We start from the raw sequence: 22832 nt of genomic DNA on the forward strand, positions 1-22832 counted from the left end.
CTGGCTGCAGGCTCCCTCAATCCTTGGGCTTCTCTGCCCAGCGTCCCCACCACAAGGCGCAGTTATCTGCGCAGACGCACACACCCAGCAGCTGGGAGGAGAATCTGGCATCAGACATCTGGCCTGTGAATGCCAACTGTGCCATTTCCTGGCTGGGTAACCTCGGGCAAGTCACTAATCCTTTTGTGTCCCGGACTGTAAAATGGGAAACATTTCCTTCCTCATGAGGCAACCAAGGGCTCAAAAGCCATTCACTATTAAGGACATCCCTACGTGTCAGGAGCCCCATGCGACTCCGGGGACAGTCGTGGATTTTTGGTGCCTTCTAGTTGCTAGTTTGTCACTCCCCGGGTCTCAGAGTCACAACTGTCCTGAGGCTTTTACAAGTTGCGCAGAGCTCATTTAACCACAATGACATTTCAGCAGAGGATTTGATTCTTAAAAATATGTTTAATGAAAATCAGTCTTCATAAACCGGTGAAATGCCTATATACATATGGAAGGAGGGGACTGGTCATGTGACCAAGTTGCCTGGCAGTCATCCCAATGGCTTTGCAGGCTTCAGCCACTTAGGTTCCGTCTAAGCTGGCATCTGGCCATGTGGGGTTGGGGTGGGCAATCGGCCTCACTGCCACTGGCCAGGGAGTAAGCGCACTCTGAAGCCCAAGCCTCACGCTGCTTGGCATCTAAGCACAGCAGTGTGGCATCAGGACCCAGCAGGGTTCGCTTGGAGGGGGCAGGAAAAGCCACAGCATCAATGCCAATACCAATAGGTAGGAGAGGAGCCGGACTCCTCCCTCCCCACCAGTTTCTCCCCGGAGAAGAGCGACGGCTCTCATTCTGGCATGACACACGACACTGACGGGTGAGGCACTCGGACGCTCAGCCAGAACTCCCTTGGAGGTGGCCGTGGCTCCCAGGCTCTGCTGGCACAATGCACCACAACTTTGGCATGTGTTGTGGGGGGGGCTGGAGTGTGAAAGTCAGCGGGGCAAGGGCCCTGCCAAGAGAGCAAGTCTGACTGAACCTGCCCAGGGACAGGCAGGGCAGCCCCAAGCTGGCGAGGGAGAGAGTCTGAGGCACCCCTGCTGCTCACATCCCTGTTGGGGCAGCCGGGGACAGGTTGTCTCTACTTGGGAGAGTGCATTACCAGAGTAGATAGGGCTGCCCAACAGTGACAGGCACGTAAGTCACAGGGACAGGCTGGCATCCAGGCACCAGCTGTAGCAGCAGCTGTAGACGTAGAGCCACACGGTCACAATGGATGCAGACAGTGCAGTGACGTGAGACGACAGCAGACAGCAGTCAGGGCCTCAGCTGTTCCTCTGCGGAAGCTGCCCTGCAACCATTTTCCCGTCTCCTTCCATCACCTCACAATGGTCCTGCCCAGCCTCACGTCCAGGTGGGCAGGATGGAGGTCACAGCAGAAGCCTGCCCATGGCGAGCCCCTAAATGAAGCGCACAATTTCATGGGAAAAGCTGCCGGGTACCACTCCCTCACTTCCCACATTACAGACTGCACTTGAGTCCCAGCTCATCTGAGCTTTCAGATTTCCTACCACATCCTGAGGGGTCTAAAGGGGAAATCAGCTTGACTTCAGACAGACAGCAGGAGCGGTGTGAGCAGGCAGGGCCAGGAGGGCCTGTATAAATGGGGACCTCAGAAGTCGATGCCAAGAAGGGGTGCAGAAGTCAAAGTTACCAAGAAAAGCGGTGGGCAGCAAGTTGGTGAGAGAACAGGCCCAATACGGAGTGAAGGAGAGGTTTGGGGCCAGAGCCCAAAGCAAGTCTGTTGTCGAAACCAGAGGGGAGCCCCAGGTAGATGAGAGCTGGGGAGTCCAGACCGCGCCACCAACTGCTCCTGGGAGCCCCTTCCCACTTCACTCCCTTTCATGCATCAGGGGCTGGAAAGACAGGCAGACACACAGCGGTTAATGACATAATATCAAAACGGCCCCTGACCTCCAGGACGCACCCCCCCCCCCCCCAAGCTGCAGAGCAGTCTCCGTTCAAGCCACCACATCTCCCAGGGAAGCCTCCAAGTCCCTCAGCCTGAGGCATACCTCACCTCACCCCATCCTGGCACTGGCCAAGAACGGGCGAAACCTGCCCAAGCGCTCAGCTTGTCACCAAGCGCCTTCTAGATAGGGCTCCCGTCCCACTGGACCAGCCCCAAAGCTGGAGAAGTAGAAATGACACCACTCATCACGCTCAGGTCCTTCCGTGGGGAAAGTAAGGCCACGCTTCCCCTCGTGAAAGCACAGGAATTTGGGGAAGGGAGTAACCCTGCCCTCTCCCAGTGGACAGGCCCCCAGGAACCCCTGAGCCTCAGCAGCCCTCTGCTACAATGGCTGGGATGTGCTGGCCTGACGTGGCGCTCCCCAACAGCTAACCTACCCCCACCTTCCAGCCACTTGGTTTCCCACTGTGGTACTGGGTTGGTCTCCCCGAGAAGGCCCAGGCCTTTCCTGGGTGACCCTTCTCTCGACCCTGCCCTACCCCAACCTGGCACAGGAGACCAGGACCCCATACCTGTCTTTCAGTCACGACCCCTGCCTCTGGGCGTTTCCAGGACGAAGCCTGGAGGATGTAGAGCACGAGCAGCCCGAAGAGCACCACCAGCATCCCCGTGCTGTTGGCAAAGACCGCCTCACCGGGCAGGCTGGAGTACGGCTTGGTGGCATTTTTCCTGGACATGATGAAACATGGGCCCTTGAGAGACTTTCCTACCCGTTTCTGCCCAGTGGGAGAATCAGTGCCACTGGGTCCTGGTGAGAAAGCTCCCCAGGCCCAGCTGTGACTCAGACGGCTGACGTACTTTCTAAGTTCCTGCCACAACGAACACCTGCAAAATTCTTTTTATCTGTGAGGGAACTCTGTGCCTCGGAACCCGTCTCTAAGTGGCAATGACGACAGTACCGAAGTTGTGGGGCAAGCAGAGGATTCGATTTAGCTGCTCAGAAGTTTCTGACACACAGTAGGTGCTCAGTCAATTTGATGCTGGATAAACACCTGCTGACTGATTTACCAATCTCAACCTAAAGCAAGACCGTTTGCTTCCCAGTCGGGAATGAGCCCGATCCCAACAGCCCCCTCCCTTGGGTGAGTTCTATGATCACAGGGCACATCTTTTGAAGACCCTATTCTATCCCCTCTATCGTAGAGTTGGGACCCCATGCTACTCACAAACTGAAGAAAAGCTTCTCATTAATGCCGGAAATGACAGATGCAATGGCCAGAGAGAGGATGGAGGCTCCAAAGAAGACGTGGACGGGTTTAAGGAGGCTGCGCAGCCACATGGACGCCCAGGGCAGCAGGAAGACGGCAAAGCCCAGGAACCACTGTGGACACAGGGAGGAAGTGCCTGACCATACCAAAGGTGTCCCAGGTCACGCCTCCTACCTGTCAGTGAACCTTCGTCCTCCTTCCCCACTTCAAACCTCCCACCAGGCATTGCCCCAGCACCACACCGAGCTTCCCCAACATAGTTTGTTTCTCTTACACAAACAATAACGTTTCATGAAATGCTTAACTACAACCCCACTCTCCTGCAAACCCAGCCATCCTTGTTTGTTTCCCTCCAGTCCTGGCTCATAAAACTCCTCCCTTATACAGCACTGACATCAGAACACGGAAACCACTTGTAGAATTACTTCTGGTTCACAGAAAGGTGGGAGTGGGGAAGGAGGAAAAGATGATTTAGAGTCAACGTGGCACATGCTATGACAAAGTTAGCGCAGAGCACTCTGGATGACAATGGGCAGTGTGATGGGTAAGAGCAGGAACCACCCATCTCTTACAGCCCTTTAAGCTGCCCATTCTATAGGACGTGCCCTGCAAGGCCATCTCCAGACAATGATGAGCAGAGGGAATATTTATGCTTATGCAAGTGAAGCCCCAAGCAGAGCCCGTGGCTGCCATCCAGCAGTGGGAACCCAAAGGAGGGTAGAGAGCACCCACCTGGCAGGCGAAGAGGAAGACGGTGGTGATGCCCAGCCAGCTGTGCAGGGAGTAGAGGTTGGCAATATTTGCATGGTTGTGATATTTAAAGACGGCCACCAGCCCCAGCACGGTCAGGATGAAGGCCATCAGCTGCAGGGCTGCGTGGGCAATTTTCCAGGGCAGCTTGGACCCCATCCACGATTGGGGCAGGCGATACACCAGCGACGCTGCAGGAGAGAGCAGTCCAGGGCTCAGCCTCTTCCCCTCATGCTCACCACACATTAAGGGAATTACCCTGACAGGGTCGCACAGAGCCTCCCAACGAGGGAAGAAGGAAATGCTAGCACATTGGTATCAACTCCTCAGCGTCTTCTATCCTCGCATCATTTCTGAGATAACAGTCAGCCGTGAAGGCGGGAGAGAAGGGACAGTGATGAAAAGGGAGGAGCAACTTCCTTGGATCTGCCCTTCTTTTTCTTTCTTTTCTTTTTTTTAAAGATTTTTATTATTAGGGAAGGGGAACAGGACTTTATTGGGGAACAGTGTGTAGTTCCAGGACTTTTTCCAAGTCAAGTTGTTATCCTTTCAATCTTAGTTGTGGAGGGCGCAGTTCAGCTCCAGGTCCAGTTGCCGTTGTTAGTTGCAGGGGCAGAACCCACCATCCCTTGCAGGAGTCGAGGAGTTGAACCGGCGACCTTGTGGCTGAGAGCCCACTGGCCCATGTGGGAATCGAACCGGCAGCCTTCGGAGTTAGGAGCACGGAGCTCCAACCGCCTGAGCCACTGGGCCGGCCCTTGGATCTGCCCTTCTATCATTACAATAATGAAGGTAGTTTGTATGAAGTCTTGCAAGTTAAAAAACAATGTCACATTCATTACGTCATCTAACTAAATTCTCACTGGATAACTGAGGTTAGTTACCAAGAACATAGGCTGTAAGGTTAGATAACCTAGGCCCAAATCCTGACTCTGCTTCTTTGCTATTTGGCATCTTCTTTCTAAACCTGTTTCCTCATCTGTAGAGTGGGGATAACAATAGAGCCCACCTCACAAGCTTCCTGTGAGAACAAAACGGGATGCGGTATCTGAAGTACACAGGGGAAGCTGTTATTATCAATGTCACCATCATTCCAATGTTATAAGTGGGGAAAATGAGGCTCTCCGGGGCCCCGAGGCCCAGGTCTGAATGCAAGGGGCAAACACGGCTCTGGCAGAAGTAAGCACATCCCGTACGTAAGGACCCACGATGCCATGAGAGGCTTCAACCTCCTGCTCCCTACAATAGGGTTGGAAAATTATAGCTCACAGGCCAAATCCAGCCCACCGCCTACTTCTGTGAATAAAGTTTTACTAGAACACAGCCATGCATGTATTTTCCTGTTGTCTACGGCTACTCTCTCAATACAATAGCAGGGCTGAGTCACTGCAACACAGATCGTGTAGCCTGCAAAGCCTCAAATATTTACTACCCGGTCCTTTATAGAAAAAGTTTGCCAACCCCTGCTCTAGTGTATCCATGAAGCTGCCCTTCTCAGATGCCCCCATTCTCACTACTTCTTCCAAATGACACCTGGGCGCAGAGACAGACCAACTCACCCAACCTCCATAGCCCTGAACCCAACAGTGACAAAGGCCAGCCCTGAGAGGGAGAGCGCTGGCCCACCAGGCCTGGGCTAGAGCGCGTCCGCCCTGCCACCCCGTACTCACCAGCACTGTAGAGCACCACCATCCCAGTGACCATGAGCACGGGGTGACAGTTGAATGTGAATATGGTGCCATCCCAGGCAAAGCCACCGTGCCAGCTCTGCATCCAATAGACGGTGAAGAAGATGCACATCAAGCCCAGGGACGACAGTGCCAGGACAGACAGGTAAAACCATCGCACAGCCATCCTCACCAGGCACCCCTGGAAGCAGCAGAAATCACACGTCCCTGCCGGCTCGGGTACACCCCGCACACCAGCTATAGACCTTGCTCTCGGGCCGAAGGGTGGACACTTTTTGCTTCAGTTCCCCTGCCATCAGCCTGGACACGACCCGATGAGGCCTTGGTGGCTGGGCGGGCCTAATGTCTGGTTAGGGACAGTGACTGAGGCCCCACTCCAGCACCCGGCAGTGCAGAGTGCAGCCAGCCAGGCCTGCGGCTGGCCCTGGAGAGGTGGCTCCTCCGCTGAGGCTGATGCCACAGCTCTGGGCCCAGAGCCCTGGGAGTCATCTCCCCTCACAGGACCGGAATTACCTCCCCACAGACACGGAGGCACAGGAATCAAAATCCAGGCTAAATCACACAAACGCCCAGGCCCTTGGGTCTAACCTCAGGAGGCAAAATCACAGCCAACAAGGGGCAAACACAGTACTATTAGGCTGGCTGGGAGGAGGTCCTATGGGATCCCACTTCTACAGAAAAGTTCTTCCCCAGAGAGTGAACTCTGTGGGGCGAATCCTCCCACTGAGAAGGTGAGCTCAGGCCTTCACACCAGCGTCCCCACACTCTACACCTGAAATCGGGCGCGGGCCCTCAGCTGTCCCCAGGCCTGCGACTTGTGCTTTTTCTTCCTCTGGGGAAAGTCCAGAGGACAAAAGAGGAAGTAAGATCTCATGGTCTAGAAAGCAAGAGCTTACAGTACATCCTCCCTTACTGTCGTCGATGGGTTCGTGGGACTGTGGTGAAATGATGTATAATGAGACCAGTTTTACCACAGGCTAATTGATATACATACGAGTTAAGCTCCGATGGCATCTCATCGACGTTGAACGCAACAAAATTATTGACGACCTGCGGTACGTACTTTGAGATTTCTACATGTACTTGATAAACGCAGAAACCAACTCTGGTTTCAGACAGGGAGAATGCCCAGGCCCCTGAGCCGCTGCTCTTAAAAGCCAGGCGAGTGGGCGTGTGGGTTAGCGGCAAGTGCAGTCACAGGACTGACTGCCCCTGCTTTCAGCTAATGAGTAGGCTGCATGGGTCCAGCTCTCCAGGCAGTTACAACATTCCAGGGACTCACACAAAGAAGGTGACACTGTGGATGCCTGTAGTTGAGGTCCGTGGATCTGAACCAGCTAACAGAAAGAAGAGGCCCCTAAAATAGCCAAGAGCTCCCAGAGATAAAACACTTGGTTCCTTACCTTTAGACCTGGTGGCAGGCTGACGGAGTGGTAGCCTGGGCTCTGACTCTTATGAAGTGAGGTACCTTGAGCAAGTCACTGAACATCTGTATGACTCAGTCCCCTCATCTGGAAGAAAGGCATGGCAATAAGAATATAATTTACTGAAAGGCAGCTACGCACGGACACCGTACTGGAACCTTACACGCATGATCCCATTTTCTCTTGACAACTCTGTGCAGAGTTATCATCCCCATTTCCGATAAGGAAACTAAGGCTCAGGAACATGAAGTAGCCAGCATTAGAACCCAGTGAGTGGGCGGGGAGTTCCAAACCCTTATCTGTTTGGCTTCAGGCCCGTGTTTTTCCCTCGACCACAGGTTGTCATAAGGTCAAGTGAGAAAATGTATGTAAGGACATTGTGCGAGTCAAGTATTATACTTTTCTTAGTATTGTCACAGAATTTCATCCTATTAACAAAAACCTGAAGCTCATGGCCCCCGTGCCTGCCCAGGCCTCTAAATAGCCCTGATTCCATGCCATGCCATCTCTCTCCGTGCCAGGTGTCCACCTAACCAGAACAGACACTGAGCTCTCACAAGGTGATCCAAGTTGGCAATAATCTCTGAGGAAGGGTCATCTAAGGTCAGGGGTTTGGGGGGGACAAGCTTCCATGGGGCTGGAAGGAGAAAATCATGCCACCAGCTTCCTAGAAGCTTCATGATTTAACTATTGAGCTCAGAGATTTGCTACCCAGCATGAGCTGTCCCGTTAGTTCCTGCAAGAGCAGAGGAAGTTTCAGTCACCGCCCAGTGAAGTTTTATGTCAGCATGAAGGTCAGTAGGCTCTATCCACCAAACAATATCTACTTTCAGTTTTTCCTTTGTTAAAGGGAGGAAGTAAATATAATCCAAAAGGGACTGTATTCACCCTCCCCGCCTGCCCCACCCCGTCCCCCCAGGAAGAGGTCCTGGATTACTGCTCTAGAACAGACTTGGAATAGACAATGGGCACCTTCCTAACAGAGGGCTGCAATGTTATACTGCTCACAGTATACAGAGCCGTCCCTCTGCCTGAAATACAGCAAAAGCAGAGAAAAAGGAAGAAAGCAGTGAAAATTGCTACTATCTTCTAATATCTGCTAATTTCCAAATGCTAATGTCTTCTCATTTACTCTAAGACAGCAGGCTGTGCTAGGATTTCAGGATATGCCTACTACGGGTGTGGTCTCCTTTTCTACCCTCCCTTTGTGGAGCCCCATTCTAAGATAGAAGTCAGCACTCTTCTGTGAAGGGCCAGAATGGTAAATATTATACTTTAGGCTTTGCCGTCCACATGGTCTGTGTCACAACTATGTCAACTCTGCTGATATAGTGCAAGAGCAATTATAGACAACACCTTCACAGATGAACACAGCTGTGTTCCAGAACTTTATTTATAGACACTGAAATTTCAATTTCATATCATTTTCATGTCACGAAATATCACTTTTCATTTTCAATTGCTTAAAAAATGTAAAAACCAGGCCAGCCCAGTGGCTCAGGCAGTTGGAGCTCCGTGCTCCTAACGCCGAAGGCTGCTGATTTGATTCCCACATGGGCCAGTGGGCTCTCAACCACAAGGTTGCCGGTTCGACTCCTCGACTCCTGCAAGGGATGGTGGGCAGCGCCCCCTGCAACTAGTACCAGCAACTGGACCTGAAGCTGAGCTGCGCCCTCCACAACTGAGACTGAAAGGACAACGTGACTTGGAAAAAGTCCTGGAAGTGCACACTGTTCCCCAATAAAGTCCTGTTCCCCTTCCCCAATAAAATCTTTTTTTTAAAAAAAAGTAAAAACCATGCAAGCGAGTTAAATTTGGTCTGTGGGTTATGGTTTGTTGACCCTGATCTAAGGGGTCCACTCTCCAATGTAATACCGTCCTCAATCCCTCTGCAGAAGGGATTCTCCCAAGCTCCATGGAAACAGATCAGGCCCCGGGGTAAGAAATGGGGACAGGCAAACCTCAGAGATATTGCGGATTTGGTTCCAGACCACCGCAATAAAGCGAGTGTCGCAACAAAGTCAGTTGTTATCTTTTTGCTGGTGGAGGATCCTGCCTTCATTTGTAAACAACTCAAAAGCGGTGAAGCGCAATAAAGCAAGGTGCAATAAAGGGAGGTGTGCCTGTATTTCCCATTCAGCCCTTAGTCTTAGGAAAAGGCTCTATTTCAAACTCTTACAACTTTTATATTTCAGAACTACAGATAGATGAAGAAACAGAAAGAAAAGTCATTTTGTTGCTCCCCGGTCCCAAATGAATGATGGGAGCTTTGGGAATCCTGAAACTTAGGACTCTCGTCCTAAACTCTTATTTTACAGGTTAAAAATACTGGGGCTCAAAGAAAGACTGTGACTTGGCCCAGGCGAGTAGCAGAGCTGGTACAGGAACCTAAGTTCACTTCCCCTCAGCTCCAAGGACCCCTCACTTCCAAGCGTAGCTTCTGTAAAGTCAGTTCTTAGAGGAGTGAGGGGCCCTAAATTCCAGTAAGGAGGTAGATAAGCAGACTTCGTTAGCACTAGCATTATTACAGACTCGCCTTCGGACTCTGCTCTGGTCTGGCTCAGGTGTCCGGGGAGAACCGTTTCAGGAGCCCCAGGGCAGATCCCTGACTCCTCTGCCTGGGACCAAGGAGGTCCCAGCTAACCTTGGGTGCAAATTAAAGCGGGGGGCTCTGCCTGCTGACTGCGACTTCTGAAGAGCTTTCGTCCCTTCACAACCACCACGCTCGCGGTGGAAGGAATCGCACGGAGAGCCGCGTTCATTTCCTAAAAGAGAAAACTGAGGCCGGGGGAGGGGTCGCGAGAGTGCGAAGCGAGGTGGCAGCGGAGCGAGCACTCGAACCCAGGTCCTTGAACTCCCAGCCCAGGCTATTTCTCACCCCCGAACCACAGTGGGATGCAGTTGGGTTTGGGGTCTCCAAGACCCGCCTCTCGCCACCCGGCGCCCGCCGCCGTTCCCGAGGCTCCTAGGGACTGAAGTCCAGGGAATCCAAGGGACACCAGAACGCACCTGCCACCGCCGCCCTAGGAGGGGCAGGCTGGACCACCTCGCCCTTTTATAACCTCGCAACACTTCCGGTTGCGCGCGTGGCTGCCTGGGAAATGAAGTCCGGACCGCTGGGTCTCCTGCTTCCAATGCGCCGAGCCGCCGATCCCAACTGCACTTCCACCGCGAGCAATTTCCCCTCAAGCCCCGGGTTCTAGGGGCCAGCAACGCCGTCAAGGGTCGGCCCTGTCCCTCATCCCCCATCCCGTGGAAGAGGAGATGTTCGGGCCGACACGAGGCCTCTCGCGAAGGGCTGGCCCTCTGCAAGGCTACGCGCGGCCCAGGCAGGACTTGGGCAGCGGCTGCGAGGCCCAGAAGACGGGGGCGACGATGCTGGGAAGGCTCGGGGAGGGACGGGCCCAAGAAAGCGGGGGTCTCTAAAGTGGCGTCCGGACTGCCCATAGAGCCCGGAGAGAAAGCTGAGGACTAGCGGGCAGCACGGCGCTGACGGAACCCGCCTCGGCTACTTCCGGAACTTACCGTCGGTTTCCGGAAGCCGGAACGGGTGTCCCCATGACAACCGACGTTGAGGCGTTGAGGTGAGAGCGCTTGATGGGGAGTAGGTTAATGTGTGCAGAAGTCGGAATTTTTGTTGTTATTGTTTTGGTTTTGGTTTCTTGCCGAGGCAGCCCCATTTTAAAGTAGGTTGGGAAGGGTGAGGAAAACTGCCCTGGAGACAAAGGGAGCCCGGCAGGGAGCGGTGGGTAAACTGAACACTGCTTCATTACCTTGCGAAATACCGCTGCCCTAAACTCGCGGAGATGCTGGTCCTTCCCGCAGAGCGCGGTGGGTCGTTCTATACAACGGATTCTCGCAACAGCCCTCAGGTGGCCTGCGAAGTAGTGGTTAAGACCACGGGCGTGGGTGTCATACCTAGTGAATCCCGGCTCTGCTCACCCGCGACCTGAAGGGATGGCTTGAACTCTGACCCTGTGCCCTTGCCTGTAAAATTGCGATAGTTTTTTTCCCACTTTGCAGAGTAGTTGCGAGGATTAGAGGAAAGTATCTTGGTTTACAAGTTTATCACGGTGCTGGTATGTAGGTGATAGCTATCAGTATTATTTGATGAAGGAGGAAACTAGGCTGAGAAACCACGTTCATACATCCACCAAAGTGCGACTTCTCCACCAGGTGAAGTGGGCAAGGTTCCTTAACCTCTAGAGCTTCTGTGTAAAATGGGAATTATATACATAATAACAGGTACTTTTTAAGATGGCTGTAGGATTAAAGTAATAAATATGAAAAGTTTGTAAATTGTAAAACATTTTACAGATGTTAATCTCAATGTCTAACACTTCAAAGCATTTTGAAATTTCTTTGTAAATTTAATCCAGCTGGAGGCAAGGGTCACAGGACACCCCCAGAGCACCTGGGCCTTGCAGTATATGAAAATAAAGGGCCCATCTCCCTTTATCTGGTGCCACTGTATTGCTACCATAACCTTAAACATAAAATTTTTCAGGAGAGCACTATTTTCTCTCAGCTTTTTCCGCCTACATCACTTCCCACTTCTCCTATGCCAACATTTTCCCTGCCTAGTAACATACCAGCCTATCAGTTATGTAAGAGGCAGCTTTGTGCAGTAGTTAAGAGCACAGACTCTAGACTCAAACTGCCTGGATCTGAATCCCAGTTCTGCCACTTACTAGCGATGTGACCTTGGACAAATTATTTCACCTCTCTGGACCTCAATTGTCCCATCTGTAAAATGGGGAAAGTAATAGTGTATCTTCTACCTCATGGGGTTATTGTGAGATTTAAATAATGTCAGTGCTTTGAATAGTCCCCTGCACATTGTATTATAAATGATATATAAAGTTTGCTGGTGTAATTAGTATTAGAATTAGAATTATTACATGATCAGACAGTCACTCTTTGTAGTACCCTTGGACTCCTTTGGAATCAAACATAGTTAGAAAGAGCTCTGTGTTTAGAAGTTTCCAGGCATGGAGAAAGATTTGAGGGTAAGGGTCCCTAGGAGTGACTAGCGGGGGTTTTTTGTTGTTGGTGGTTTGGTTCGTTGATGTATCCCAAGCACCTAGAATGGTGCCTGGCACATAGCAAATAGGTCCTCAGTAAATGTTTTTTGTATTAATGAATTTCTAACCACCTTTTTTTCTTCTTCTTTTTTTTTTTTTTTTTGCCTCAACAGGCCCTTATCTTAGAGCAAGCGAAACAGCTCTGATTCTGAGCAACTAGACACTTCTCTCTCGGTGCTGGGGAAAAAGCCAGGAGCTGTATTCTGGGGAACTGTGGGATGTGCCCTTGGCGGCTCAAGAGAGCAAAAGGAAGATGCTTCAGACCAGTAACTATAGCCTGGTGCTCTCCCTGCAGTTCCTGCTGCTGTCCTATGACCTCTTTGTCAATTCCTTCTCGGAGCTACTCCGAATGGCTCCCGTCATCCAGCTGGTGCTCTTCATGTGAGTTCAGTGGGTGGGGCTGGAGAGCTGAACCCACGCAGTTTGAAGGCCCAGGCAATCGTGATTTAACATTTTAGAGTTATTAATAGAGAAATATCAGTGAGAAAAAATGTCACATTGTCCTAAGTACTCCATGGTACATACACGTTCCATGTCTGGTTTTCATATACATCTGACAAGGGTTTGGGACACGGGGAGCAGTTCACATAGAAAATGAGGGTCAGACTGCTGCCCCAGTCATTTCCTACATCTGCAAGTAAAACTACTGTCATACATGAGCATTATACAATAGCAGGGTAAAAGCAGGTTAAAAGGGTAATCATATTAACAACATATATGAATCCCATAAGATGGAAGCTGTTGGCATTTTTCCTTCACAATGATTTATAGATTTCATGAGGCATGTTCCAAACAGAAAACCACAGTCTTAGATACGGTTTTCCTTCATTCAACAAGTATTCACTGGCCTGCCAGTGACAGTGTTCTAGTTGCAGTGGTAAGTCTGACAAGTTCCTGCTCTCATGGGGTTTCCATTCTAGTGGAGATAATGAATACATTTAAAAAAAACACAACGGTCATTTCAAATAGTAATAAATGTCATACAATGGATATAAAGTAGCAGGGGTAGGGAAGGGCTACTTTAGATAGCGGGGCTAAAGTCTTTCTGGAAAGGGGACAATTGAACTGAGATTTGAATGGCACTAAGGCACCAGCCATGCACAGATCAGGGAAAGGGCATTGCTGTCTTGTTAGATGAAAATGATAGGACCAGGTTATGCGACAGATGGGGCTGGCATTTTCTGGACGTAGGGAGGAAATTAACTTCCCCGCACAAGTTCTAGGAGGTTTGTTAAGAGTGTCAGAGCAGGAAAGCCTTGTCTGTGGACTGCAACTCACCTGATGGGCCCAAAGCTTATGCTCCCTCTGGGGGAGTTTCAGAGGACTATATCCCAGGGAAGGACAGACCTCACGGCGTCCCTTAGCCTTTAGGACTTAGGCCAGCTCTTGGGTCCTTACTCAGGCCTCCGTTTGGCCGTACTTTGTTTTATGTCTGCAGCATCCAGGACATTGCGGTCCTCTTCAACGTCATCATCATTTTCCTCATGTTCTTCAACACCTTCGTCTTCCAGGCCGGCCTGGTCAGCCTCCTGTTCCATAAGTTCAAAGGCACCATCATCCTGACAGCTACGTACTTCGCCCTCAGCATCTCCCTTCATGTCTGGGTCATGGTAAGAGTGCAGCTCTGAATTTTTGAATCCATAAAGGACTAGAAATATCTTTTCTCTGGGAACCCAGCATCGTTATTTTACATCTCACAGAATCCTTGATGAGAAAAGGTGAAACAAATGTGGTCTGGCCTGGAGCCAAGTAGGTACGTGGGAGTTTCATAGGGCACTTTGCCTACTCTTATGTTTGAAGAACAGCCTTATCCAAGAGTCAAGGGACACTTCTGGAACATTCAAATCATCTTTGCCCCAAACAGGTCTGCCCGGGCTAAAACAGGAAGTTAAATCTGTTTCATTAGCTGTTTGGGAAGGTGGGTGTTAATCCAGGGTATTTTTAGGAATCAGTGTCCCAGGGGAAATAGCCAAGCAAGAGGGCTGCTTGCCTTTTAGTGCTTCATGCCCTCTGCTGCGGCCCGTCATTTACACAAGGAGAACCAACCTACTTTGGTTGGTTCTGAGATAGGCTTCCGAGCAGATCCAGTTTTCATGTTTCAGAATTCTTCTGCTTCGCAAATTCTTCCATCTCTTTGGGTATCTCACGTGTGTCTTCAGTACTCATTTTGATGGAACACGTTGACACCTTAGGGTTCTCTGGTCATTCCTATACTACAGGCATCTTCTCAGACTGAACCTTCTATTGGGTTGCCCTTGTGATTCCACGGAGAGAAGCAGAGCTCTCAGGAAACAAGCAGAGCAGTGCTGAAGTCTCTAGGTGCTTCCCGAGGAAGACTGTCTCTGCTCTGGTTCCTGGAGCCAGACTAGGTCCTGGCTTTGTGCTATAAAGTCGTTAATCTGATTAAACCCTGAGCCTTTGTCTGACAGGAGCTGAGCCTGAGATTTGCAAGGCAAGACAGTGACCAGGCTGAACTTCTGAGAGGATGTATATCATTTCTCTTTGGCCAAGGCTGTGGAGTGAAAGGGAATAAATAGCTTAGTTCAAACTTCCTCCATCAGGGCTAAAAGGATATTCCCTTTGCAGCAAAAGGATCTTCAGGTACCTCTGAGAAACACGACTTGGGGCTGTGGAAAGAAAGAGGGTGAGATTAGCCTGATTTTAAACCAGGTGGCATCTGCGCAGCTAACCAAGTGGGAGACGTCAGGACCTTACAGGGCCATTACGTAACACCTCCCTGTCTACTTGTGTCTCCTTCAGAACTTACGCTGGAAAGACTCGAACCGCTTTGTCTGGACAGATGGACTTCAAACGCTATTTGTATTCCAGAGACTAGGTAAGGACCAGAGAACCTCAGGCCTCACTTTGGGCCCACCTCTGGCTCTGGCAGTGAGGGCCTTGAGCCCGGCTTGCTGGCATGGGCTGGGTGGAACAGCCACACCAAGAGCAGGAGAGGTTACTGCCCTCTGCTGTTGTTGGGAGTCACTGGGAAGGCATGAGGTAGGGCCCCCAGCCTCCTCAGGTTATGCTCATACCTCACACGGGTACTCGGAGCGTCTCTGAGGCTTCCTGTCTGCTCGTTACCCACAGCGGCAGTGTTCTACTATTACCTGTACAAACGGACGGCGGTGAGACTGGGCGACCCTCGTTTCTACCAGGACTCTCTCTGGCTGCGCAAGGAGTTCATGCAAGTCCGAAGGTGACCGCTTTGTGCCACACTGATGGATGCCTTTCCTTCCTGACAGAAGCCACATGTGCAGGGGGCGTGCTGGGCCCCATGCACAGGAAGCAGCTTGACTTTCCTAGGACAGGCTCAGGCCAGTTGTGTTCAGCAGCCAAAAAGGAAGATCCTCCCTCTTGTAAATTAAAGTGTTCCCAATACAGACTGCAGTACGTACATAATCCCTTCCTGGCTTCTTACCTCAGTTCTGCCCCCTCCTTTCTGTCCCCCCTTCCTCACGGGCTCTGTGGCATTACCTTTGGAGAGTTCCCACTTAGTCTGGTACAGGAGGAGCTCCCAGCACCTGCTTTCTTTGCAATACACACGGATGACCGAACGATACAAAGAGGGATATTTCTGTGCTCCGGACTGATCACACACCGGACATTTAGATTTTGTACCCACGGCATTTTTTTTAACATTTTATAAACAGGAAATAAATTGAATTCTTTTCCATAAATGGTGGAGTCTATCTGTCTAGCTGTCTCTCTTCATGGTTACGAGGCATGCCAGGGCCTAGCCTTAGCATCTCCTTGGTCTAGTGGGCAGATGGAGCTGCAGAGCAAGTACAGATATTTATTGAATCCCATTACGAGTACTAAGATATTTTTGCAAAAATTCAAGATATAATCTGATGCCCCACCCCCACCCCTGGAGTTCCAGACTTCTGTGCTTTATTCAGACTCCGTCCCCATGTCAGAGCCCTAAACTGTCCCCAGAAGAGTCAAAATAAAAATGTTCCGTAGCCTGTTTTGGCAAAAGAACAGTTTTAAATTCATGTGCCCATAGCATCAGTTTTCTATTGCCAGAATAATGAGTAACAAAGCACCACCAGACTTCAGTGGCATATGACAATAAACAGGTACGTGGCTCTTGAGTCTTGGGGTTCAGGGGATTTCTGCTGGGCTTGCTCATGTGTCCGTGGTCAGCTGTGGGTCAGCCAGGCAACTGGGATGGTCTTGGGATCCTTGGCTCTTGGCTAACCGAGGCTGGCCTCAGCTGGAATGACTGAGCTGCTCAGCCCTGGTTCATATGACACATCCGTGACTAGCCTGGGTCTGTGCACATGACAGTGGCCAAGGAGCAGGACAACAAGCACCAGTGTGTAATCCCATTTCAAGCCTCTGCTTGTATTGTCTTAGCCTCCCATTGGGCAAAGCAGGTCATGTGACTGCACCCAGTGTCAGAGTGGGGAAGCACCACAAAGTTTCCTGGCAAAAGGCACGGGTACCAGGAAGGTCATTACTTGTCAGTCTGCCCCACCGGAAAGCTGCTCTATAAAACTTGTTATTCAGAGACATTTGAGCACAGGCGCTGGCAAACGTTTTCTATGAAGGGCCAGATAATAAATATTTCAGATTTTGAGGGCCATCTGATCTCTGTTGCAACTACTCAACTCGACGTGATAGTATGAAAGCAGCCATAGATGATAAGTAAATGAATGAACACAGCTGTGTTCCAATAAAATTGTTTTAGGACACTGAAATTTGAATTTCATATTTTCATGTGTCATAATTTTCTTTTCAATGATATAAAAATGTAAATCTATTCTTAGCTTCAGGATACAAAGCTAAGCTAATTCCAGCCAAGGCACAAAAACAAACTAGATTTGCCCCATGCCTCAGTATGTTGACCCCTGGTTTAGAAGCCTAAAAGTTCTGGGGAAAGAGAGACTATAGGTAATCAGCTATGTTGTCAAGATTTTAACAGACATTTAAAAAGAAAAGTACAATGTTTAAATGGAACGCCGAAGGCCCCATATCCTATCATCAGCACAAGTGATCGAAAACGTCCTAACAAAGTCACCATCTACCCCACTATACCTTCATTTGTAAAAAAAAAACAATAGCCCAATTTTGAATCTTCCTAGAAGCTCTCACAGGAGTAATGTAATCTTCTTTGCTCATTACAATCCCTGAAAGACAGGCAATTTTCTGTGCCCTCAACTGAGTCAGGGCTACAATATTCTCTGCTGTCTGCAGCTAATGAGTACAACCAAATGCGTTTCCTCACAGTATTGATGGCACTCTGTGGCCCTATGAGTCTCTGAGATGTGTGTGTGTATGTACATTTTCCTTAATAGTTAATACATTCACATTGTACAAAATTCAAGTTATAAAAAGATTTATGAGTTTATCTCCCCACTACTGAATCTCACAGCCACTGAGTGCCTTCTGCCTTCCCTCCTTGACACTCTCCATTTATATACTTCTTATAGACAATGTAATACTTCAGAAACATTACCAAAAAAGTTACCATAATCCTACCCCGCTCATTTATTTCAAATCCTCAAATACAGTCAGTTCTCCGTATTCACGGGATCTGCATTCACAGATTCAACCAACTGTGGATCAAAAATATTCAGAAAGAAATATATTACATTGTTGCCGACGTGTACTATGTAGTTAGGTCTAAAATGGTTGTCTGTACTGAAGGCATACAGATTTTTTTTGTGTCAAAATTCCTAAACAATACAGTATAACTATTTACATGTATAGATATTAGATATTATAAGTAATCTAGAGATGATCTAAAGTATATGGGAAGATTGTGTAAATTATATGCAAATACTATGCCATTTCACATAATCCCCAACCTAGGGCTGACTGTCGATGTATATTTTATACGAAGTCGTGATATAAAATAGTTTGTGCCATAAAACAGTTTGCTTTTATTATCATTTAGCAGTAGGAATACGCTTTTAAGATATATAAATTGATCCCTTGGGTAGAGTCCCTTTTAAAGTTCAGAGGAAGGAAACAAACACTTTAAAAGTGCTTAGAAACTTGGTAGGATAGAGTTGCTTCTGGGTCAAGTCTCCAGTCGGGATTCGAAAACCAAGATAAAATATAAAAGCCATCTTTTTACTTCAGAGAATTGCTGAAGTAAAAGCAGATGGGAGGACATAAAATTCTAAAGGAGGGAGGATCCTAACAGGGTGAGCTGACAATTTGCAGCAGCTTTTTCCCTGGGGTATTTGCTGATTCTGGACTTGAGCAAGAGGCTAAGAATCCAAGCATTGCCCAGTGGGTTGCAGGTAGGGAACAGCGCTTAATGGTCTTATACGTTGGAGGAACAAAGTTGGGAACCAGAGGAGCTTTAAACACAGAACTCATTTTCTTCTCAAGATGTTTACCAAATTCTGAAGCTATGTAGGGACAGAGGCTATAAAAAGCTAAGCCTCAAATCTCTGAAAAGCAAAATGGAATTGTAGGAATGGTGCTGATGATTAAAATTCAGGACCCGCCAGGGGTGTGGGGACTCATGAGCACACAGAACTTTCAGTTGAAAGCTCAGGAGGGCCCCTTTTTAGGAACAAGATGAAACAGTTTAGCCGAGGCTTATCAAAATCTCAGTGCAGCTTCAAACCATCTAGTCCCTGAGTGGATAAAGATGATGAGACCATTCCGTCTGCCTAGCAGAGGCAAGAGTGGGGAAAAAATAAATCTAGAAAGACTACAACTTCTTATATACAATTTCTGAATCTAATAAAAATCACTAGCAAGTCAAGAGATAGGTCCACATTATTTGAAACTAGAGTAAAAGTAGAAAATAGAAACAGGTGATCCAAATATTGGAGAAAGCAGACAAGGAGTTTAAAGTGTGATTGATGTGCTCAAGAAACAGAAGGAAATATGCAGGAATTAAGATAAAATACTTAAAATTTACCTAGGGATTTCTAATAATAGCTGCATTACATCCTATGGGAATGCGTCCTCCACAAATAACCATTGTAAAATCTGGACATAATACAAAAATACCCCAGCTACTTGAAGACACTGGAGAATGAAGCAAAGCAAAAGTTTGCTGGAAGTCCACACTCAACAAGAGGAGAATCCTGCAGACAAAGTTCCCTGTTTTTTGTTGTTTCTAATTTGGTAGCAGGCAGACAAAGTGGTATGTAGGCTATGCTGGTGGGAAATCACAGCACCAGATTACTGAGCCAGGACAACTCATGCCACTGGAGAGAAGGCTGAGAATCTCAGAAAGGAAAGAGCCAGAGAGGGTGGGATCCCCAAAGTCTGTGTGCCCACATCTCTGCCCAAGTTCTGGAACACACGTGCAATTCAGCCTCAAGGTAACTCAGCTAAAGACAGACTGGAGCTGCCATCCAGTAAGTGGTTTGCGTTGTGTATGCAACCAAGCTAACTGCCTGATAAAATGTTAGGTTGGTGCAAAAGTAATTGCGGCTTAAAAGGGTAAAAATAATTGCAATTACTTTTGCACCAACCTAATAAAAGAACCTTCACTCTTGGGAGACAAATAATAGAAACCAGAGTCTCCACAATTTATCATTCAAAACTGGCACTAACACTGAGGTGATCCCGATATTGGTATTAACAGACAGGATGTTAAGGCAGCAGTGAAAATATGTTCTCAGTGAATAAAAAGATAGGCAACCTCAGTGTAAAAACAAATGACTTTGGAAAAACAGAAACCCCAGAAATAAAAATTACAATAGCTGAACAATTTTAAATGGATGGATTTAACACCAAAAGAGGAGATAATAGAACAAGTCAAGACCAACAGAAATTACCCAAGCTGGAGAACAGAGGGGGAAAAAAGATTTTGAAAAAGTCTCATGACTAGTTAAATAATATCAGTCTAACATACATGTAATTGGAGTCCTAGAAAGCAAAGAGAACAAACAGGGCAGAAAAAAATATTTGAAGAAACAATAGCCACAAGTTTGATGAAAGACAGAAATTCACAGATTTAAGACACTCCACAAACCCACCTTGATAAACAAAGAAAGGCCACACATAGGCACATCATTGTCAAATTATTGAAAGCTAAAGATGAAGAGCAACTCATGAAAGCAGCAAGAGAAAAACAACACACCACACACAGAGGGACAACAATTAACAGCTGACTCTCACTAGAAAGTAGAGGCCGTAAGAGAGTAAAACAACACCTGTAAAATGCTAAAAGAAAAAGGTCAACTCAGAATTCTATATCCACCAAAAATATACTTCAAGAATGAAGTTGAAATAAAGACATTTCAGATAAAAGAAAACTAAAAATTAGTTGCCAACAATCCTGCACTATAAGAAATGCTAAAGGGATTCTTTGATGTGAAAGGAAATGATAAGAGATCGAAATTCAGATCCTCAGAAAGGAATGGAGCACATCAGAAATCGTATCTGGGTAAATATAAAGACTATTTTTAATTTTTTTCTTTTTCTCCTATTAATAATGTCTTTATAATACATATGAATGTAGAATGCAAATTTTTTTTCAAGCACACAGAACACTGACCCATACGCTTTTATCTGACCCATATATATATATGCTGGGCCATAAAACAATTCTCACCAAACTTAAAAATAAACTTAAATAAATGTAAAAGAATAAAGAGTATGTTCTTTGACAACAGAATTGAGAAATCAGTAATAATAAAATAGCTAGGTGGTTCAGTCTAGGTCCCACCAGGAGACAAACTACACAGTAATTTAAACATGGCACATTTAATTTAAAAAATCATTAAATTATTATGAGAGGAACTACAAGATGTACTCTAAAAAGGTACACGAGGGCTGAGGGAGAGTACCTGAGGAAGGACAAACTTGGCAGGGTCCACTACCCCAAGGCTGGGGTTCAGACCTCACTGTATCCGATGGGGTGGTGGACAAGTTTGCTGGTCTGCCAGGCAGTTGCCAGGCAAGAAACAGCCTTCTGGGAGGCAGGCAAACAGAGGCTGTTGGGCAGGTGCGCAGGAGTATAGAGACACCACCTACAGGCACCAGGCCCAGAGCACACGCTCCCCACATTAAGACTCTCCAGGGCACAGGTGAACCAAGGCGTGTGGGTAGGGGTACCAAGAGAGTTGGAGTGCCCTGTGTGCATGACACCTGGAGAGTGTGATGTCCACACAGGGTACGGAGGGCTATGGGAATCAACCCTCTGGGGAGAAGAGCCAAGATTGATGCGCAGACCCTGGGGGGAGCTGGGGCACTGCTGTGGGTACCCGGTGCCCATGCCTGGAGGGCTTTAGGGAAAAATGTCCAGGGCATAGGTAAACAAAGCTGAGGGGGCAGGTGCACAGAGTTAGGGAGTTGCCACGGGTGCAAGGCCTAGAGTATCAGTATCCATGACAGGAGGGCCACAGCAAAGTGGTCCAGGTCTGTAAGGTTGCCGAGGGAATGTCTGCTCTTGGTGTGCAGCTGGAGCAACACCTGAGGTCCCCAATGTCCCCGTGCACTGCTGATAGATATGGTGCTGGAGCAAGGAAAAGCAAACCAGAACTCACTGGAGCCTGGAAGACAAGTCCTTTCCTTCCATGTCCCTCCAGTGCCCTCTACTGACAAAGCTTGCCATCATGCTCAAGGCAAGGGAGACTGCTCCTAGTCCAGTCCATTATCGCAGAACAGGGACTGAAGGGTGAATGTGGAGCTAAGAGGCAAAAAATAGGTAACAGAGTCCATCCACCTTTTTGGCTACTCAGCTTTCATATGCACTGTTCTACACATATTTGAACTTCCCTACTAGTTAAATTCCCACCAACAAGATATATCTATCCTTCTTAAAAGTGGCATCATCACCTTTCCCCCAACTGAGAAGACACATGTAAGTTACTTTCTCCAGGTTCAAGGAATTGCTTCTGCTCCCTCCCGTTTATGCCTAGAAGTAACAAGTACTGCTCCACCTCCACCCCAACTAGCTAGGCGCACACAGCACTATCCTTAAAGGTTAGTCACCTACTCAAATTATCTGGTTTGAGTGTGCCATCTGTTTCCTGTCCTCCTCTGACTGACAATGGGCTAACATTCAAGACAGCCTAAGGCCACGCAAAACCCTTTTTCCTTCTACTCCCCTGCGGCCAGCAACACACGTTTATTGCCCCAAGTCGTATTCAGGCTTCAAAATCCAGTTTACAGACCATCTCTTGGAAAGTTCCCTCCAGGAGTACTTTGTTCTCTGAACTCCCCCAGCCTGTTACGGGTCACGTGTGGATCACGTTTCATCTTCGCACCTTGATTTGGTGCCTTCTAACTACCTAACACCAAAGCACAGAAATCCCCAACCCCCCTAAAAGACGGCCTGCTAGAGAAATGACCCCTAAACCCCACCCCGCACTTGCAGAACACTGTCGCGCGCACCGTTTCTCATTTTCAGACCATTGTCAGAAGAGAATCGTGGGGCTAGGGCCTATTTGCCAATCTTGCGGTCACATTGCCACAACTGGCCACTTCTGCCAATGCATTGTAACCTGGGGGTGGGGGAGCCCGAGAGCCTCCCTTGCCCCGGGGTCCTGCGGGCGACACTGTGGGCGACGGCAACCGTGCTCCCCAAGTCTAGGTGAGCCAAAATCCCAGCGAAGGGCGTTTGCGGCCCGCTTCCCTTCTTGCGCACGCGTGAACGGCACCGAGACAGCTCCGGCCCCACTAACCATTGAGTGCCGCGGGCGGGCAGAGCGGCCGGAAGCCGAAGCCGCTCT

At 48.6% G+C, this 22832-nt stretch overlaps 2 protein-coding genes across 4 annotated transcripts; one reads left to right on the plus strand and one right to left on the minus strand.

Annotated features, from left to right (window-relative positions):
• Positions 1-430: 430 nt before the first annotated feature.
• CYB561A3 (cytochrome b561 family member A3) lies at positions 431-10240 on the minus strand. 3 transcript variants are annotated; one of them, XM_019754068.3, is made up of 7 exons: positions 10100-10240; positions 7070-7177; positions 5649-5847; positions 3961-4169; positions 3187-3341; positions 2533-2689; positions 431-1904 (listed from the first exon to the last, which is right to left on the minus strand). In XM_019754068.3, exons 3-7 carry the CDS (start codon positions 5830-5832, stop codon positions 1881-1883), a joined length of 729 nt encoding a protein of 242 aa, XP_019609627.3. In that variant the 5' UTR covers positions 5833-5847; positions 7070-7177; positions 10100-10240; the 3' UTR covers positions 431-1880. The 3 variants fall into 3 exon arrangements, with proteins under 3 accessions (XP_019609627.3, XP_019609626.3, XP_074192561.2); XM_019754067.3 differs by having other exon boundaries at positions 9969-10115; XM_074336460.2 differs by having other exon boundaries at positions 1007-1233.
• Positions 10241-10535: 295 nt separating this feature from the next.
• Positions 10536-15854, plus strand: TMEM138 (transmembrane protein 138). Its single transcript, XM_019754071.3, has 5 exons — positions 10536-10674; positions 12288-12555; positions 13613-13784; positions 14935-15010; positions 15265-15854. The coding sequence occupies exons 2-5, from the start codon at positions 12428-12430 to the stop codon at positions 15375-15377; spliced, it is 489 nt and encodes a 162-aa protein (XP_019609630.1). The 5' UTR covers positions 10536-10674; positions 12288-12427; the 3' UTR covers positions 15378-15854.
• Positions 15855-22832: the final 6978 nt, after the last annotated feature.

This window comes from Rhinolophus sinicus, chromosome 14 (assembly GCF_057876585.1).
Source record: "Rhinolophus sinicus isolate RSI-liver-muscle chromosome 14, RSI-T2T, whole genome shotgun sequence".
Classification (NCBI taxonomy): Eukaryota; Metazoa; Chordata; class Mammalia; order Chiroptera; family Rhinolophidae; genus Rhinolophus; species Rhinolophus sinicus.

Coding starts and splice junctions, on each gene's coding strand:
- TMEM138 (XM_019754071.3), top strand. CDS start 12,428: ATGCTTCAGACCAGTAACTATAGCCTGGTGCTCTCCCTGCAGTTCCTG. Junction 13,785..14,934: donor CCCTTCATGTCTGGGTCATG/GTAAGAGTGCAG, acceptor TGTCTCCTTCAG/AACTTACGCTGGAAAGACTC. Junction 15,011..15,264: donor ATTTGTATTCCAGAGACTAG/GTAAGGACCAGA, acceptor CGTTACCCACAG/CGGCAGTGTTCTACTATTAC.
- CYB561A3 (XM_074336460.2), bottom strand. CDS start 5,832: ATGGCTGTGCGATGGTTTTACCTGTCTGTCCTGGCACTGTCGTCCCTG. Junction 3,342..3,960: donor TCTTCCTCTTCGCCTGCCAG/GTGGGTGCTCTC, acceptor CTGTGTCCACAG/TGGTTCCTGGGCTTTGCCGT. Junction 2,690..3,186: donor GAGAAGCTTTTCTTCAGTTT/GTGAGTAGCATG, acceptor CATCATGTCCAG/GAAAAATGCCACCAAGCCGT.